General features: G+C 46.7%; 2 protein-coding genes across 2 annotated transcripts; one reads left to right on the top strand and one right to left on the bottom strand.

Annotated features, from left to right (window-relative positions):
- Positions 1-4,689: 4,689 nt before the first annotated feature.
- LOC128268697 (syntaxin-16) lies at positions 4,690-6,089 on the top strand. Its single transcript, XM_053005892.1, has 5 exons — positions 4,690-4,848; positions 4,921-5,018; positions 5,079-5,169; positions 5,231-5,312; positions 5,435-6,089. Exons 1-5 carry the CDS (start codon positions 4,768-4,770, stop codon positions 6,073-6,075), a joined length of 993 nt encoding a protein of 330 aa, XP_052861852.1. The 5' UTR covers positions 4,690-4,767; the 3' UTR covers positions 6,076-6,089.
- A 339-nt stretch (positions 6,090-6,428) lies between these two features.
- On the bottom strand, positions 6,429-7,140 carry LOC128267909 (cytochrome c oxidase subunit 6A, mitochondrial-like). The gene is made up of 2 exons (XM_053004866.1): positions 6,953-7,140; positions 6,429-6,803 (listed from the first exon to the last, which is right to left on the bottom strand). Exons 1-2 carry the CDS (start codon positions 7,047-7,049, stop codon positions 6,568-6,570), a joined length of 333 nt encoding a protein of 110 aa, XP_052860826.1. The 5' UTR covers positions 7,050-7,140; the 3' UTR covers positions 6,429-6,567.
- Between the last annotated feature and the right edge of the window lie 10,264 nt (positions 7,141-17,404).

Here is a 17,404-nt window from a genome sequence, read left to right as displayed (position 1 = left end):
GTTCGGCTTCCGCCAGTCCTAAGCTCGAGAATATGATCTCGAAACACAAAATGTCGCCCTTGATAAACGCCTATCAAAATCTAAGCAAACGTTCTACAACTCCAATGCAGCGGGCAACAAGGAGCAGAGATCGTTTCAATATAGTCTAGGTGCATCAACAATACAAAACAACAGACCATCGGTGTTGTTTACGCCCTAACCAGTTGCATGTTGCGCAAGCAGCACCGTCATAAAAAAAAACCCACACGGTGAGACATTGTCGTCGATAATTGGGATAAATTGAATTGTTGTTTAATGCAGAAGCGTGCTAGTTGCTACCGTGTGTCGAGAACCGGCGATCTGGAGAGCACTCTGTCGGTGTCTGTATTTTTATCGCACCGGGTATTTGTTACTTCCGGTTGTGTCGGTAAGGTACGGATGTAATTGACCATATTGTGAGTCACGTGACACCGGACACCGTGCCGGAATTTTCCGAACGTGGCGCCTTTTTCCCTTTCAACGTGGCGCCGTCAAATTATCGTCTCTGTAATATGTGACCAGCAACAGCAGACACAGTATGTCCTTTACGTGACGAGATTTTTTTGTTTTTTGTTGTCGTTGACCACCCACTGTATTCGTCTGATCTGTCACAGTCTTTCCTGTGCCCGTAGCTCAAATTGGTCTTGAAAGGATCATATTTTACGACGACATTCCAGCGATTCAAGTGGTTGCAACACGGCTGTAAAGCTACCGACACAACAAAGCCCCATAACCTTTTCATCTGCCTTCCGAATCCGAATTCCAAACAAAAAAAACGTTATTTAAAAGACGTACTGTGTATCCGAGGTACTATTTCGCTACGGTACGTCAACAAAATGAAAAATATTTTTATTAAAAGATATTATCATATCGAAGGGCAGTGTTTCGGTAGAGTGTAGTAAGTTCGGAGGATCCAGTAGTCGTGCCGGGATCGCTATCCAGTTTCATTCAGTGAAGTGAGACGCAACTGACGGATGGAACCGACTGGAACGAGGTCACCGCTTAGTTGCACCAAAACGGTTCTAGTGGAACAGACATTATAGAGAGAGAGAGAGAGATAGAGAGAGAGAGAGAGAGACACACACAAATTGGTGATTCGCGACCTTACGAGAAATGTTCTATAACGGTGTTGACTGCTTCTTGACAGCTTCCTAGCATAGCTGGAGTGGAAAGAACTGGAAAGAAGGGTTGACGCAGTGAACGGCGGTAGGAATGACGCATACAGATGAGGTGATGTGAGCGAAGCATCGCTAATCATAACATCATAATAACAACAAGCTGTATCGTACCGTGTCGACGAGTGAAAAACAATCTTGTTCCAGAGCGCGCCAATTGTTAACTGCGCACCTTTTTCCGTAAACTGATCAAACGCTGTAACATGAATGTGTTTTTTGGCAATATTCCTCAGCCACCACCATTCCTCCACACTATCCTGAATTCCAGATCGTCTGCTGGTGTTCGTCAGCACACCCTGACAAGTGTTTTGGATACCGTAAGCTTAGTAACAAGCCCCCAAACGGCCTGGCGGCCGTTACCGGTTTCAACCGCTGCGAAGCATCATCGAGCGGTTCCAGTGCTGGGTAAACAACCGAACGTACACTTGTGTGCACCTTTTCCGTAAACTAATCAAGATCTGAAACTCGATCCTGGTTCGTCCTTGAAACACACTACCTTCATTGCCCTCGCCGCCCTTCCAAGGGTGATCCAGAATTCAGCCGCTGCTGATGTTGCTGATGCTGAGAATTGCCTTTCGAAACAATGCAAGTCCGTGCTCTTATCAACAGCCTTTCTTATCATGTTGCTGGTACTGCTGTTGCTACTGCTGCTCCTAGTGTAAAATATTTATTCCTAGGATTCGCTGCACCCAGACAGACCCTAATCTATTCAGCATCGAGATGACTCCGCGGCTTGCGCTCAGCCAGTTCCGCCTTGTTCCACGCGAAGGCGTGCCCCGTGTTCACTAGCTCCACTAACGCCGCTTCGCTTACGGTACCAATAACACACCAGTTGGCTGGTAAAATGTAAAAGAGAAGATGAACCATTTTGCAGAAAAAACCTTGTATAATTTTTGGGGGGCATAGGCAGATACGAGAGATAGAGCGGTGACCGCGGAGCAACCAATCATCGGTACTTTGATACAGCGGGGGCTCGCATGCTCCTCCGCACCGTTCCAACAACAGTCTGCGCCGACCCATACGACGACCCATGCGCCAGCCCCAAGTATACACGCAATGACGCACTTGCGCATCTTATATACAGGGTCAGAAGGAGCAGCCCAAACAACCGAAATTTGCCAAATACTTCAGTGCCTTGGGCTCCTCAGAGGTCATTTCATGTCATGGTGTCTTTTTTCTCGTTCACCCCACCCCACCCAACCACTACCACCACCAGCACCACCGCGACAACCTTCTAGCCGTTTATATAATGTTGTGCCGAGGATAGAAATTGCGTCTTAGTTTTCATTCCAGCCGCGAAACCGCAACGCGACAGGGCGCAATGATTAAGTGCGCGGGGCGGGCGAGTTGAACCTGTACCAACATGGGAGGGGAAGGGGGGTATCTTAAAGGTCTTGGTTCCGACCGCTCGTGCGCCGTTCGTGTTGGCCCCCGAAGATGGTGGTTCGTTGTCCACGACGCACTTCGGCCATCGCCACACCGCAAAAAACCGCCAATTTTGGGGCCACTTTTCGGGCATCTCCATTCCTGATTCTACGAGCTGGTTCGGGTCGGGTTTTTGTCTTCATTCTTTATTATCTCAGTCCTCAATTCGCTGACGTTGGTAAATTAAGCCCTGTGTTGCCCCCAAGGCTCTAATGATAATGTGCCTCGTGTCGGGTCTGTTGGCTGACTGGTTGGCGGAATTTATGTTTTATTTTTGTGGTGCTTGTTTGCTTAAACGTAAATACATCCATGTGTTTGGGAGGAAGTAGTCGAAGATCTTCAGCTACGCAAAATTCAACCGCCCAGAGCAACAGAGCACAGACAAAAATGTTTACGAAGTGGTACAATAGATTAAAAAAACAGGGAGCTTAAGGATTATTTCCTAGTCACCGTACGTAACGTAGGCTATGTTTAGGAAAGCCTAGGATCAACCGCGGAACTCTGAAATCGAGAACGGCGCCCCTGGCTAAAGCGTCACAAACATTCGTCTGTTGTCCAATATGGTTTGGAATAGTTCCAATCGCAAATCCACCAAACGGCGTCACTCCAATCGAAATCACGTGATCAGTGACGCCCGTCCGTTAACTGCGAAGAAAGCCTGCCGTACTTTTGTGCCGCGTGATTAGAAGTACGTCCTAATCCTAAATTGAGCTTGCTTTTGAGGTGTGGTAGTCGTTTTTTTTTTTTTTTATGTTCCGGGTCCACCATACTGTCGTGGTCTCCGATGTAGCTCAGTTTTCGGTAACATCGCTTAGCTTGCCGATTTTAGGAATGTTAGGTACTACTTACAACGTACATGACGACATTACATAGAATTTGTTGGCGGGGTTAGCGATCTGTGATGGGGTTTACCATCGACGACCGTCGCTGAGCGCTGCGTTAGCTGATAGGAACCGGTTTCGGTCGAGCCCAACTAGGTTCCACCAATCAGCGTTCGCCTATAGTACCGTACCCCGCATCCTTTTACAGCGACCCCTTGCCAATCAATTTGGAGTGGACTGTGCAAGTTATATCAAGAACTAATTGGTGGACTTGGCACCGGAGGAGAGCAACCTTCGTGGTTTTTAAATGGTTTTATTGTTTATTCTTGTGTTCGTTTCGTAGATATAGAGACCGTGGGCCGTGGGCGATAAAAAATCAGACAGTAGTTCACCTTGTCCGCCGACAAGGCATCAAAAGGGGGCCAGCTCATGAGCGATCATGCAAATTTCCGTCCTGTTTTCTCTACGTCAGAATCACAACATCAACTAACCGACCGTAAAAACTGATGTCACACATCACGCGAAACGATAACGGCAAGGACGTAAAGGTTTTGTTTAATCTCACCAGTGGAACTAGCAAAATATTACTTACTTTTGAAAGAAAATGTATTGACATCAGCATTCTTGTGGCTACATAATGAGCAAATGAGCCTACATGTTGAAACCGTTTTCCCCACGATATTCGCGTTTGATAAGGTAAGAGTTTTCATATATTTCATCATTTCATCATCATCATTGATGATGAGGATGGAATCAGCGAGCATGACGCAATCAGGCGATTGTTTACAAATTGCATACAAATTTTTGTTCATAATTGAAATATTTTCAGCGGCGAAATATTTCACAACAAAGTGCAGAATATCCTCTCTAGATAAAAGCTTGTTGACCATAGGCTTTCAGCGGCAAAGTTTCTGTATAGCCTGTGCTTCTACAAACGATTTTTTGCTAGAGAAAGTCTAGGCAGTAGAGTTTTTGGGGCAGCTGGTTTCTTAAGGATTTCCATGAAATGCTTCCAAGAAGTAAACAAATGCTTCCGCTGCAAAAAGTACCGCTTATCTCAAGCCATATTCGATAACGTATCTAATGCCAAGACTTTCTCTAGCAAAGATGCCATGTTAACCGGGCTTAGCGACACAACGAATGACATTTTGATGTCCAAGCTGTCGAAAGCTTGTGACGTTGTTGTTGTTGTTGGTGTATATAGATTTTGAGCGATTCAATAGTCTCCTTTTTAGTTAGTGACGAAAACACAAACAAATCGCAGTCATCGAGAAAACAAACACAGCAGTGCCACTCTACTACATTTGTTCATTGATTCTCTGCTTGCAATGTCCCACCGGAACCTTACAGAACTCTTCCATATGCTGCGAAATAATGCCACGCACAGTCGAAACGTAGGATACGAAAATGTACTCTCCCAAGATCGGCATAAAAGCTTGTCAAACTTGGCCTACTCTACCCGATTTGCTTTCTTTCCACAGAACTCGGACAGCGAAACGCTTCTGGGGTCGCCGGGAAGAACCAGCTTTCAGCCACGATGGATTGGAAAGTACGATGAGGCAAACTATCTGCTATTCAAGTGAGTATTCGACGGAGGCAATTACCTTGTGGTTTCTCTGAACGGTTCCCAAATATGCAGAATACAGGAACGTGTGGACGAAGTGAAGAAACTGCAGTCCGCAGAAGTGCGGGCGGTGCTAAGCGACGAAAGCGCTCACAATCGCGGCATGGTAGGTGGGGCCTAATCTAATGCTTAAACTGCATGACTGTACAGAAATTTCGTTCTTCCAGATGGAAGCTTACATGGTGGAGATTAAAACGCTGATCTGTACATGCCACGAAAATGTTAAATCATTACAAAAAACGGTACACGGTAAGATAACAGAACGTTACGTTCAACCTGCTTTCCCCTGGTTGAATCTGTTCGGCTAACGACCTATTTTGTAAGACATTTCATTTTTTTTCAACCTTTTCCTACTGTTTCCTTTTATGCAGGCACCGAAGAGATGATGGTGCAAAACATTCAGAAGCACTTTCTCTACGTGCTGCAAGGCTTGACGGGACAGTACCGATACCTGCAGACGAATAAATCCTTACACCGCGGCATGGCGCAAGACGATCACTTGACCGAAGTACACTTGGATGATGATTCTACCGCGGCCAGTTCATCGGCTGCCACAGTAAACCTCGGTTCACGTAATTCGGTCGATACGTTCGACAATTTTCTGCAGCTACAGACGGATGCAACAGACGCGGATGATCAACAGCTTTTAGATGATTTCTTTCAACTTCCTGCTACTGGGCTCACGATCAACCAGAAACAGATAATGTTGCTACAGGCCGACAACACAAAGATGTTAAAAAGCCGCGAGGACGAGGTGCTACGTATGACAAACTCTATCACTGACCTGAATGTCATTTTTAAAGACATATCGCAGTTGATACAGGAACAGGGAACGGTGCTCGATCGGATCGATTACAATATCGAGTCGGCTCAAGTTCGAGTTAGTGATGGGCTACGCCAGCTGCAGAAAACGGAAGCATTCCAGCGAAAGAATCACAAAATGCACTGCATATCGTTTTTGGCGGTGATGATTATGATTATGATAATGCTTATCGTTTTCACCAAGTTGTAAATAGCCACTACGGCAGATCCTTGAAATAAAATATCTTAAGTTAACAACGTTTGAGTGGAAGTAAACTTAAATTCAAATGAATCATCGATTTTCTTGTCTGTCCATCCAACAGTTCATAGTGCTGTTGGGTTGAGAAAATAAGTAATTTCTTTTTTGAAGTTTTCTGCGAACATTGATCGCACAGAAGGACCCTCTACTGCAGGGCAGAAACGCTCGGCGAGTGTAGCAGCAGGATAATTAACACAAAATTATTTCTTATCCGGCTGCTGAACACATAATTACGTAAGTGAGTGAAACGCTTCCCGGAAGAAACGATTTTTCGGATATTTAGCCGAGCAATAATAGATTATAGCTTACCACGTACAAACTCACACGAATGTGAATTTATTAAGATTGACTCTACAAGTTGACGAGAAGCAGCGTATATGGTTGACGTTCCTCTGGAACTTCTCCACGCTTAACAGGCTGTTTTTCGGCACAGCATCACGGCGTTTAATGCTCGTATCCGTCCGGCAGCGCGTTGGCATGCGGGTTGTGGAAGAGGCTCTTGGTGCCTTCGCCCCACGGGAAGCGCTTGTTGCGAATGCGCAGATGCTCGTACTTGATGAACTCCGGTCGTGGGTGGTCGTGCTCTTCCTGGTGCTTTAGGTAAGCGTTCAGCATGCACAAACCGACTGCGGGCATCGCAACGAAAAAGGACAACTTCTTCCAAACCTTATAGCCACCGGCTGAAAGAAATCACCCAAACATTGATCGATCTACGGTTACAAGGCGTTGCCACTAGGTGTTTTTGTGCTTCATATGCTATTATGTAAGCACGCCAAACAGAAAAAGTAACCTCCTTGGCCGAATGCCTAGTGCCAGGGACCTTGCCTACCTTCATGGCCGGAAACCGCGGACGGGCCACCTACTTGAGCTTGACGAGCAATTGATTGCGAGATCGATCGACGAAGAATATGGGAAACGAGCGACATAATGATAGTTGATTGAAAATCTTTCACTGCGCTTAATCCACTGCGAATGAGCTGTTCTCCCTCAGCCTGATCAATTGGCGAGAAAAAAAAATCGCGTCTGTCACGTATGACGTTGGCTGTTGACAGCTATTCTACACCGTTTAGAGAACTGTCTGTAAAGAAAACGGGTTATAACAGAAAAAGGTATTTCTATTTCAGAATTTAAGATAATCAAAAAAACTGGCTACTGATACGTTGAACCATTTTTAAGCCATAGGATAGACTACGCTTCCACGAGTAAATAATGCGTTTCACCGCCTTTGCTGCAAAAGAAAAAACAGAAAAAGCGAATCCATCGTTATTTTCAATAAGTTGAACAACAACGGTTCTTTGGAAGTTTGTAGAGTCCGAACAGCATGTTTTTGATGTTTAAAAGCATATGAAAAAATGTCATACATATGAAATCATAGCATAGGAATGCATAGAACCCTACGAGCAACAATATATTTTCTGTTTTGAATTAATAGCAAACAGCTGTAACGCCTCGCCCAGCTGTAACGTCGTTAGACGACCGAACCCCCGATAACACAAACATACTAGGTTGTTCAAAAAATTCTTTGCCTTTGCCACATTCCAAAAATAAAAATTCAAACACTGCACGATACTTGATTTTTACCATTGTAAAAAATACTGTGACATGTCGATACTAAATGGCTTGTAAAAGAAAAAATTAAGTGACCGATTGAAATGAAACTTCACATACGTTCATATGACGAATGAACCAAACTGTGCCAATATAACAAAAAAAAATTTGGCTCGTAGCAGCACCATCTGTTATCGAGGCAAAGAACTTATTGAACGCCCTAGTAATGCCATTGTTTTCCTAAACTGTCAAACACTCTCGTTCTCAATGATTTTCAATTAACCCAGCAGCCGGCGGCTGTACGACGCAATTTTCGAATTGTTTAAAGCGAACGGAAGTTAAGTGTTTATCCATTGTAGAACAATGCTTTTTGATTTTACAAATTACCCGATGTGGCGTATACGAATGAGAATGTTCAAAGGTTTGTGTGAATTGTTGAGCGCAGAGTCCGTCGTATAGACGAGGACGGTTGTGCCTGAGAGCTACGGGAGTTGGCGTGGTTATTGTAACAAAGTATAAGGATATCACACACGAGAGGCTCGGAACTTGGAAATGGTGCGTTTGGAACTGTCTAGAAGGTTAAGGATCAGGTAAATTGAATATTAATATCATGATCGCACATTTTCACGAACGTAACAGTTTTTTTTTTGTTTTTCCAGTTCGGTAAGGTACGCTTCGGAAGAAATGTGTGAAACAAGAGTAAAGAGAGACACTTTTGATCGTGAAGTCGACATAATGGAAAGCAAGCACCAGCCGTTGCGCCTTCCACTGCTTAGAGAAGTTGTCGGCTTCCAGGAATCCCTGGGACAGTTCCCGGAAGACTTCAGGATGGGCCTGGATCGCTGCCGAGACCTCTTCCCTCGGAATTCCGTGCGGGCCAGGAGTTTTTCGGAAGTGGAGGCTATCGACGGTGGCCGGTCACAACAGTATCGTCCACCTCGGCGAAATGCGAAAGGCGAAAGGAGATGGTTTTATCTTAATACGCTCACCCCCGACGATGATCAAGATCGAAAACGGTGACGCAAACTCGCTCGGTGAAACAGAGCAACTCGTTGCCTAGAGCCGGAGTGGGAAGGAATCTACATCCAGCTATACGCGGCGGTGGTCGAGGACTCCACCGATCGGGACCACCATCGGTTAGTTCGCGAAAGCCTGCAGATCCGCCAGAGCTGCAGCAGAAGGGGGCAGCTGGTGGGCGTCACCGCTGTCAACGCCAGCTGAGGTAACAGCCACCCTTTCGGGGACGGCGGGCAGCACTGTCCCAGAGGCAACCGTCAGGTTGTTGCTGATGAAAGTCGTGAAGCGTGTGCCGGAGCACATAAAAAAATTGGATTCATCCCGACAATGCTATACAAAAAAACAACAAACAACTAATTACGGGAATTCGACTGGGTGAGCAAATGCGATTAAATCAAATCAACATTCATGCACAGGCATACCTAGATTTTAGCACTATTATCTCTGACTCAAGGAGCACCAGGAAAAAAGGGGAAGAAGAAGCAGAAAAAAACTAAAACCAAGTGGTGGGAAGATAAAGCTTTCGCTCCTACTTGCACAGTCCCCCTTTCCGAAGTAAAACCGGTAAAATGGTTCAGAGGGTAGGACCTCGGCAGCAAGGGTGAATCCCACACGGTCCGTGCGTAAATGCATTTCCCCTACTTTCCCCTACCGAAATACAAAGAAAAGATGTTTTCGCCAAGCGGATGCCCGTTGGTTCCAGCGAAACGCAAGAACTTCTTAGTCATGGTCCAGCTTGGCTAGATAAATTTAGATAAATAGAGAAGAATTCTTCGAGAAGAAGAATTTATATAGAGAATTCTAGATAAATCGTCCGAATGGTTCACAGAAGCCAATCCTGTGTGTATTCCGTTGGACGAGTTTGAGGTGCTGGTCACGCGGGAGGAAAAAACCCACTAAAGACATGTTGCCCAGCGTTCTAAAGGCAACGTTTGTATATATTTGCCAGAGGCTGGACGAAGGGCAACATAGTTGCCTTGGTGTCGGGATCGTTCGCACGGTTGAAATATTCATATTCAGCAAGGGAAATATTCATCTGCTTCAGTATCTTCAGCCGGAGCAGTTAGTGAAGGCGAAGTTACTGGCACTCGCGGGATCATTCGACAGGCTCCAGTGCGAGTGGAACGTCTACCGGGAGCAGGAGCGACGGCGACGAGCTGCCGTTGAAGCAGCGCGAAGGGCAGAAGCGGCGGAGGTGCGGCGCTTGGTGCGGAACGCAGCCCAACGCCAGCGCCGCTCGGCGCAATAAATGTTTTGTTTTGTAAATGTTCTTTAAACGTCCATCGTAATGTTCATAGTAATAAGTATTTGCTTTAGTATTTGTCTAAGGGCCCAGGCACCTTGGGTTGCCTGAAAAGGAACGTGTATCAGGGGATTGGACACACCTAGTTCTTCAATAAAGAACACTATTATTTAAAAAAACTAACTAAACATCCAGTTGTAAAACTAATGCAAACTAAATAAAAGCGAAAATTTAACAAAAAACCATGTAAAACAAACATTTCTCATGTAGAAGCGCGTATCTTTAAAAGTTGATTAAAGCGAATGCACACTATTGCCCGGTTCGGTCCGGTCCGGCGGTTTGAAAACGAATAACAGCTATATTAAACTGTGATGGCACAAAAAGGTAATGCATTTGAACTTTTTGGCGCAATATTCTGTGATCACGACGCGTGCGGTGGCTTTCGACAAACGACGCCTCTCGCTGGTGGCCGATTTTCATCATATCCGAACGACTTTCGGCGTGCTCGTTGCTGCGAATGACTGGAGATAATTGCGGTAACGACGACAACAACGTTAATGATTGGAGATATACTTTTCTTCAATACTGTAAATATTTACCCGATGCGCCATGGATACCCTGGGTCCGGAGGGCATCATTGGGATCACCCCTAGGCGATAGTGTGTCGGCCAGTGGCCGATTGCAGGGCTGATCTGCAATCTAGAGCCACCGATGGAATTGACGATTCACTCTTCGTATACCACACACACACACACACACACACACACCGTAAGAGCATCCAGCCGAACCCCGTCGAAGAACATGGGCAGTGCGAGAGACCTATTATCGCTTGCCGGTCACGTATTTCATATGTTTCAATTTCTAACTAAAACTATCGCACTCCGTGTGCCGGCTCCGGGGGCTCCGGCGGTCCGTACGCCGTGTCTGCTCGCTTGTTTGCGCTTCCCGCTGCACCAGCCGGCCCGGCCGTTGGTGATCAGCACGCCTACACACCTTCACACGGTTCAGATATTGGAAAACCACTTTTGCAAACCGCAACTCGCACGTACGGATCCGAACCGATCCGACGATGGACGCTTGTGCTGTGCTGGATCAGAAGGATTTGTGAATCAAAAATCGATCGCTCGCTCCTATATCCGGGGAGCTCTTTCTCCCTCCCTGGGGGTCAGTCAGCCGGACTAGCCAAGGATTAGACAGCGTGGGTGTTTCACCGCCGCGCGTCTCGGTAGAGTTGTAAGTTAGTGTTAGCAACTTTTGGTGGAAAGCTTCGGGGATCGGGTGCTGGCTCCACCGGCTCAGACCACAGAGCCTCGAACCAGAAAGTTTAATGGCAGGCGGAGAAAAGGTGTGGTGAGCTTCACTACGTCACAGCGCGCTACAACCTAAAAACAATTAAAGTGTGAATCCGTTTAGCGTTTGCTGGCGTGGATTGACAGTTACTAATGTGGCGTGAACGAGAAAAGCTGAGAAGATTGGGAATTGTTAAGCTTCACGATTAAACCACAAGCGCCACTGGCCAGTATTATGGCTGGAACACGACACTTCTTTCTCTTTTGTCTCGAACTCTGTTGTGAAGTCACCGAAGTCGAACGCCTTCGACACTTCCTCCTCAGTCTTCCGATGTACCGTGTTGTTGCAGGGCTTGTCTTCGGTAAATTTAACTCAGTAGCATCCAAATTAAACAGTAAATTTAATAGAGCTATCAATCGGCGATTGCTCGTTAGGTCCACAATTATCCGCATGTGATCCATCTGCCAGAATCTCGTCGGTTACCTCATGCAGATGATTCTTGAGATGTCGAGTTTGTTCGGTTGGTGACATCGCCGCCGTGCATCAACCGTGTTCATTCCGAGCCAAAGCGGAGGCCACGGTTATTTCATGGTTCGGTTAACACGACGGCGGGTCACCATTTAAAACACCGATCAAAATTCGCCTCGGCCGCCTCGTTTCGCGAATCGATTGCAGCTGTTCCGCTGACCGCAACGTTGAGCAACGTTCTTCGCAACTTCCCGTGCTTCCCGTAGCGTCTCCCATCGAGAGTCTCCCTGGATGGGGCTCGGTTATGGCTACGGCCGCGGATGCGTTGGATGCCGAGATTTGGTCAAAACCCCCCGATTCGGAGGGCTGAAAGTAATTGAATATTTGGAAGGAATCATTACGGGATTTTTTCTTCTGTCTCCCTTTTTCTCCCTCTCTTTCTTTCTCTTTTTCTTCGTACCGAGAGGCGCATCACTTGTTACGGGTAGTCTGAGAACTCCTTGGGCTGATCATCTCCGTGACAAGCCCAACAAGAATCCGGAACTATTTTCGACTCGAATGCTGTGGCTGGGGGGGGGGGCTGACATGGTTGGGCGAATCGCGTACAGCTTCTTACACGTCCCGGTGGGGGTCCCGGATCACCGGCGTCCCATAATGGCAGCCGCTCCGCGCGCGCACCCCAGTAGTTACAGCAGGCCGACCAACCAGCCGACCGACCGACCGACCGATTTTAAATTGAATGATTATTCAAATTATGCTGCTGATCGAAAAATTAGAACCATTTGTTATTGTTTTCGTTGCCTTCCGCTGTACGTCGCTTTAGTTAGTTGGTCGGTTGGCTGTCGGGTGCTGGCCTCCTTCGGAGACTCTTCGGAGACGGAGGCGAGCTTCATCGCGGGGCCGGCTAGCTTATTACGTTTGGCTCCTGCTGCAGTAGGTTCGTCGAGCGCAGATCAAATGCTAATTCCGGTGGCTTATCAGGAGGGATAGGCGTAGAGAAAGAGAGAGAGAGTGAGAGAGAGAGAGAGAGAGAGAGAGAGAGAGAGCGTCCGACTCGTACTCGGGTTTGGGGTTTGGGCGATTGAATGTTACCAGCGTCCATCGTAGTGCAGAGCTTGCCGAAAAGGCCGGCGTTCCTGGGTGGTGCTGAAACATGGGACGTTTGTGGTTTGCCGAGTGCCCGGTCGATGACTCTCCGAGCGTTTATGATAAATGTTTAGCTTTAAAAGCCGCACAAACCGCCCGGAAACCGCAGCCCGGCGAACAACCCCTGCACCAGGTATTGGTGGACCTCCACTGCGTGTGGCGTAGAATTTTGTCATTAGCCACTGTTGACTGAAACGTCCACGCCTACTTTTGCAGGTACATTCGCTTAGCTTTATTGAACTTCCGCACCGGGTTCAGTAAAGGGCTCCCCTATGAGGATCTCTACCAGCCAAAAACGCCTTTCTACATGGGGTCACATTCGGGGGGCTGTTTGGGATACCACAGGTTAATTGCATATTTAATGTGGACCATAGTGGCGCACGATGACAGCAGTTTTAGCACATGGGCTGAAAAGCTGCGAGTCTAACCCATGAATGGCGCTACTCTTATTGCATTTTCGCCACTTTTAGTATCGCAGTTATTCCTAACCTTTAAAAGGAAGTTGTTAAGGCCTCATGACATTCTACTGCCAAGTTTGTGAAACATTGTGCCGCAGAGTAATGGTACTTTAGTTATTTTCAACATCATGCATCCAAAGTAACTTCGTGTTTCAATGTCATACCGCTGAAAAGGACCCTTCAAAGAAAAAAATACCATTCAAGCACAGTAATGGCATGGAAAGCTCCATCAGAAAAAACAAGAAAAGAGTTGATTTGCTGACTTCAAACGTGGTCGTGGACATACCGATGATGTAGAATGCAGTTTTAAGCCCGAAACTGCAAAGAAACGACCGCATAAGGTACAAAAGCCAATTTGCCAAACAACATGAATTGAACATCGAATTGCTCCCACATCCACCGGATGCGTCAGATTTGGGCCCGACTACTGGCTGTTCGCAGACCTAAAAATAAATGCTCATCGCTGAGAAATTTCGCTTGAATAAAGCGGATACCGTTGAAAGTGAGGCCTAGTTTGAGGCAAAAGATAAATTGTTCTACAAAAGTGGTATTGAAATGTTAGAGCGGCGCTGGGGAATGTTGTGTGGCTCGTGTGGATGAAGATGACGTTACTGACGAAAGCCAATTTTGAACCAAAAAAATCCCGTTTCGTTCTCAACCCCGGGACTTTTCAGCCCATGTGCCCCACCTTCAGCTGATGATGTGTGAGGTTTTCTCAACATTTTCTTAGGGTTTTTGTTTTTTCTGCGGACCCGATCACGTCAAACTCAGCCACAAAACCGGGTGTTTGCCAGGGCATACTGAACAGTAGCAGTGGGTTGTAGTCAGCGTCATTGTGCTGTAGGTGGGCTTTCCACGTGGACTCATTTTTCCACAGTACGACCACAATCATTTACCAGGTCGTTAGTTAGACCGGCGTCGTCTTCGTGTTCACACTCAGCGACAGGTACCAGACAGGCCGTTACACATTCTCCAGACCAGATAGCCAAGATGGCAGCAACCGAGAGAGAGAGAGAGAGAGAGAAAGCCAATGCATGTAAGTTGATTCGATAGGAATAATCAGTTGGAATTGGTTTCCGGATGCCCGTTCGTTGGCTGGTTGGCTGTGGGTCTCTCGAGCCTCTTGGTTCGATCGCTTCGGCTTCGGCTGGTCTGGACTTCCCTAGACATGCCAACCCTCCCGGGTGCCCCGGGCGCCCGGAAATGCATTAGTCTAATGCGTCTTGTGCACTAATCGGTGCCAATCGAAGACCGTCTTGGGCCAAGCGGCTCTGTAAGATATATAGCGGTGGGGAGTGGCTAGTATTTGCTCACATATGCCTTCGGTCTATCGCTTCCCAGCTGCCGTTCGCTCACTGCCGTGTCTGTGTGCCGGGGGACCGTAGGGCACGACGGTATGTCAAATCTTTCTATAATTGAAAATAAATATAGCATTAATTTTCGAAACGATTCCATAGACTCCGCACGCCCGCACACCTTCTTGAGACTTTTCCCAGGTCGACCGGGTTGTGCTGCAAGATGTGCTCGTCTGTAGCACTAGCACGGACGGTGTTGCTCTCGGCGCCGGTGGAGGAAGAGAAAAACTACAATTCAATTTATATGCCAATGACCGGGCAGCCTTCTCGGTCGGGGCTCGGGTCTTTAGTCGGGCACTCCAGTTGCGTAGGTTCCAAGGTATCGCTACGCCCGGTATCGCTGCGGTGCGCGCTCTGGGTGCTCTTGATGCGAATCAGAAAAGTGGTGCCGCTGTCGTAACAATCAGAATAATCACTCGCTGCTTAGTCGCGCGCTCCTTCAAGCCACCGTCTGGCGCCGGGCCAGACGTCGGGCCAGACGAGTCCCACGCGAACCTTGGCTGCTGCCGAGAGAGATGGCTCGGGTCCATGGCTCGGGCACACTATTAGTTATTGTTATTATGAGTAGCTCATCGTTGGAGGCTCGTTATGCGACGGTTTTCGTCGAGATTTGCGCTTCACGGGGCCTGCTTGGTAGTTCATTTTTGTACTCCCCTCACACCTTGAGTGCGGGGTGGGGTGCAACGCAAGGCAGCGCGAGAGGTAATCGAACATCCGGCCCTCCGGTACACATGCAGCATGCGATTGAGATGCGAAGGATCGCACCACCCAACAACTCCCAGCAGGATACAAGCGAAATTGGATCATGACGGGACCTACCAGCGGTAGGGACCTGGGGATTAGCCGTGTTCCATTAGGGGAGCCAAAGATTAGGTTGTACAATGGATTTATGCAAAACGTTGCCGTGCACAACAAAGCAGCCCCCTATAGGCGCCACCAGGCCAGGACAGGAGCTCGGTAGTCGATTGCTGGTAATCGGTTTTGCATCGAGGCCTGTTGAGTCACTCGACCGTTCACTGTGCTAGGGCCACCAACGGACGGCATGGGATCATTACAACTATTGTTTCCCGACGAATACTCCTGTGTGGCGACACCGAAGACTAGCTGTTGTTTGACTAATTAAACGTTCAAAAATAATTAAGCCTTGAGGAGCCCGAAACCAAGGCCAATCCAGCTTGCTGCTGTGGGATGGTTCAGCGGCCCTGCTTACCAAACCCAGTCGTCTAGCACAGGACTTACTTATTTTTTAGCTTTAAAAAAGGACTTAGAGAAAGTCCACGAAAGAAATAGATTTTTAAAATTATGTTTTTAATAAAATTTTGGTATCATGTTGTTACTTTCTGCTCTATCGTAAACGTTCTAACTTGCCCAGCCTTACAATACACTTTTATTGGTGGGCTGTGAATATTTCAGGTTTAGGATGTAGGGTTGGGTAAAGAAAAACGAAAGTAAAGGTTGCATAAAGTTGCGATCCTTCTAAGGTGAGTATATTCATAAGCTATTAGGGACGTAGAGACACGGCCTGTATCATAATAATACCATCCAGCAGCAACTAGCATCAGGTAACAAATGCATATGCTTATCGCGGAAAGGAAATGAGGAAGGAAGCTAGCAAGAAAACTCATTTCACTATGTCTTTTACTCCATTCGCAAACGCATACATTGTTGTGGATAGCGTTGTCCATCAATAGTTTAAGTAGGCTCTAAAACCTCATAGTACACGACACCTTTCATATCCCACCATATGCTCAGCCTTTGCACAGTGAATATTTCGCTTTCGTTGCGCGATGGACCTGGTTCACCAGGCTGTACTCATGCCTTTTTGCATTTAGGATTCTCCCAATATCTCCCTTTTTCATCACCAGTGACGATTCGGTACAATAACCCCGTTTCTTCATCGAACTTTTTTGGCTGTCCCGGTCGCTCTTGGTCTGGCAAGCCAAAATCACCACTTTTAAACCCACTTCGGACCCGTTCTCTCAGCAAGAGCATGGGCACCATAAACATCCATTAAAATACGAAGACTTTCGGTAGCACTTTGTAGCAGTAGCATATTGAAGTAATGAAGAAGTGCTTCTCGCAAAAACACTTTACCAGGAAGGACACTCGAAATTTAAAACTCGACGCTTTAAAAAGGTGTTGGTTACACTCTACTCAAAAAACCTATACTACATTAGATATTATGCCAGTAGCTGTCAAATAAATATTTCATAAACAAAAATTAACATTAATTAACGTGACATTTGATGAGTAATGCCATCTATTGTAAAACCGCATGAATTAATGAAGTCCTAATAGTTTCCACTTAATTGCATAAAATCCTTTGATTTTCGTTCGAACATACTTTGTTTTAATTAAATAGAAGCAAAGGCACAGCCATCAGAACATGGCCATGACTTCGAGTTGGGTACGAGATTCTCAAATCATTAGCTACTACAGCGCTACATGACAACGCTATCAACAAAAAAACCAAATACTTTTATTAACCTCGGTTACTGGGTCGTAGTTGACCCCCTAGCAGCGAGCTTCCTTTGAGAATTTGATGCCAGTTCGTGGTTCGTGAATGTTGGTACCCTGTGTGTACATACTGGTAGTACATTTTCGACCTAGCGCTTGGCCAGCTCTGCACCAGGTTCCAGGTTCACTGGCTCGCTTCAGTCAGTGTCGGTTCGAACGTAGGCGCATTGAAGAGTACGAAAAGTGGTTGTCACAGTGCGTGAATAAGGCCGAATGGTGCTGATTTCCCTGAAGCATCT

The sequence above is a fragment of the Anopheles cruzii genome, chromosome X (genome assembly GCF_943734635.1).
Source record: "Anopheles cruzii chromosome X, idAnoCruzAS_RS32_06, whole genome shotgun sequence".
In the NCBI taxonomy this organism is placed as follows: Eukaryota; Metazoa; Arthropoda; class Insecta; order Diptera; family Culicidae; genus Anopheles; species Anopheles cruzii.
Note: the sequence above shows the minus strand (reverse complement) of the source record. Positions and strands in the feature narration are given on the sequence as shown.

What these genes read in the sequence shown, in the direction of transcription:
- LOC128268697 (XM_053005892.1), top strand. Translation starts at nt 4,768, where the DNA reads ATGTCCCACCGGAACCTTACAGAACTCTTCCATATGCTGCGAAATAAT. An exon ending in GAAACGTAGGATACGAAAAT is followed by an intron (nt 4,849 to 4,920) that starts GTACTCTCCCAA and finishes TTCTTTCCACAG; the next exon opens with AACTCGGACAGCGAAACGCT. An exon ending in GCAAACTATCTGCTATTCAA is followed by an intron (nt 5,019 to 5,078) that starts GTGAGTATTCGA and finishes CCAAATATGCAG; the next exon opens with AATACAGGAACGTGTGGACG.
- LOC128267909 (XM_053004866.1), bottom strand. Translation starts at nt 7,049, where the DNA reads ATGTCGCTCGTTTCCCATATTCTTCGTCGATCGATCTCGCAATCAATT. An exon ending in CGCGGTTTCCGGCCATGAAG is followed by an intron (nt 6,804 to 6,952) that starts GTAGGCAAGGTC and finishes GATTTCTTTCAG; the next exon opens with CCGGTGGCTATAAGGTTTGG.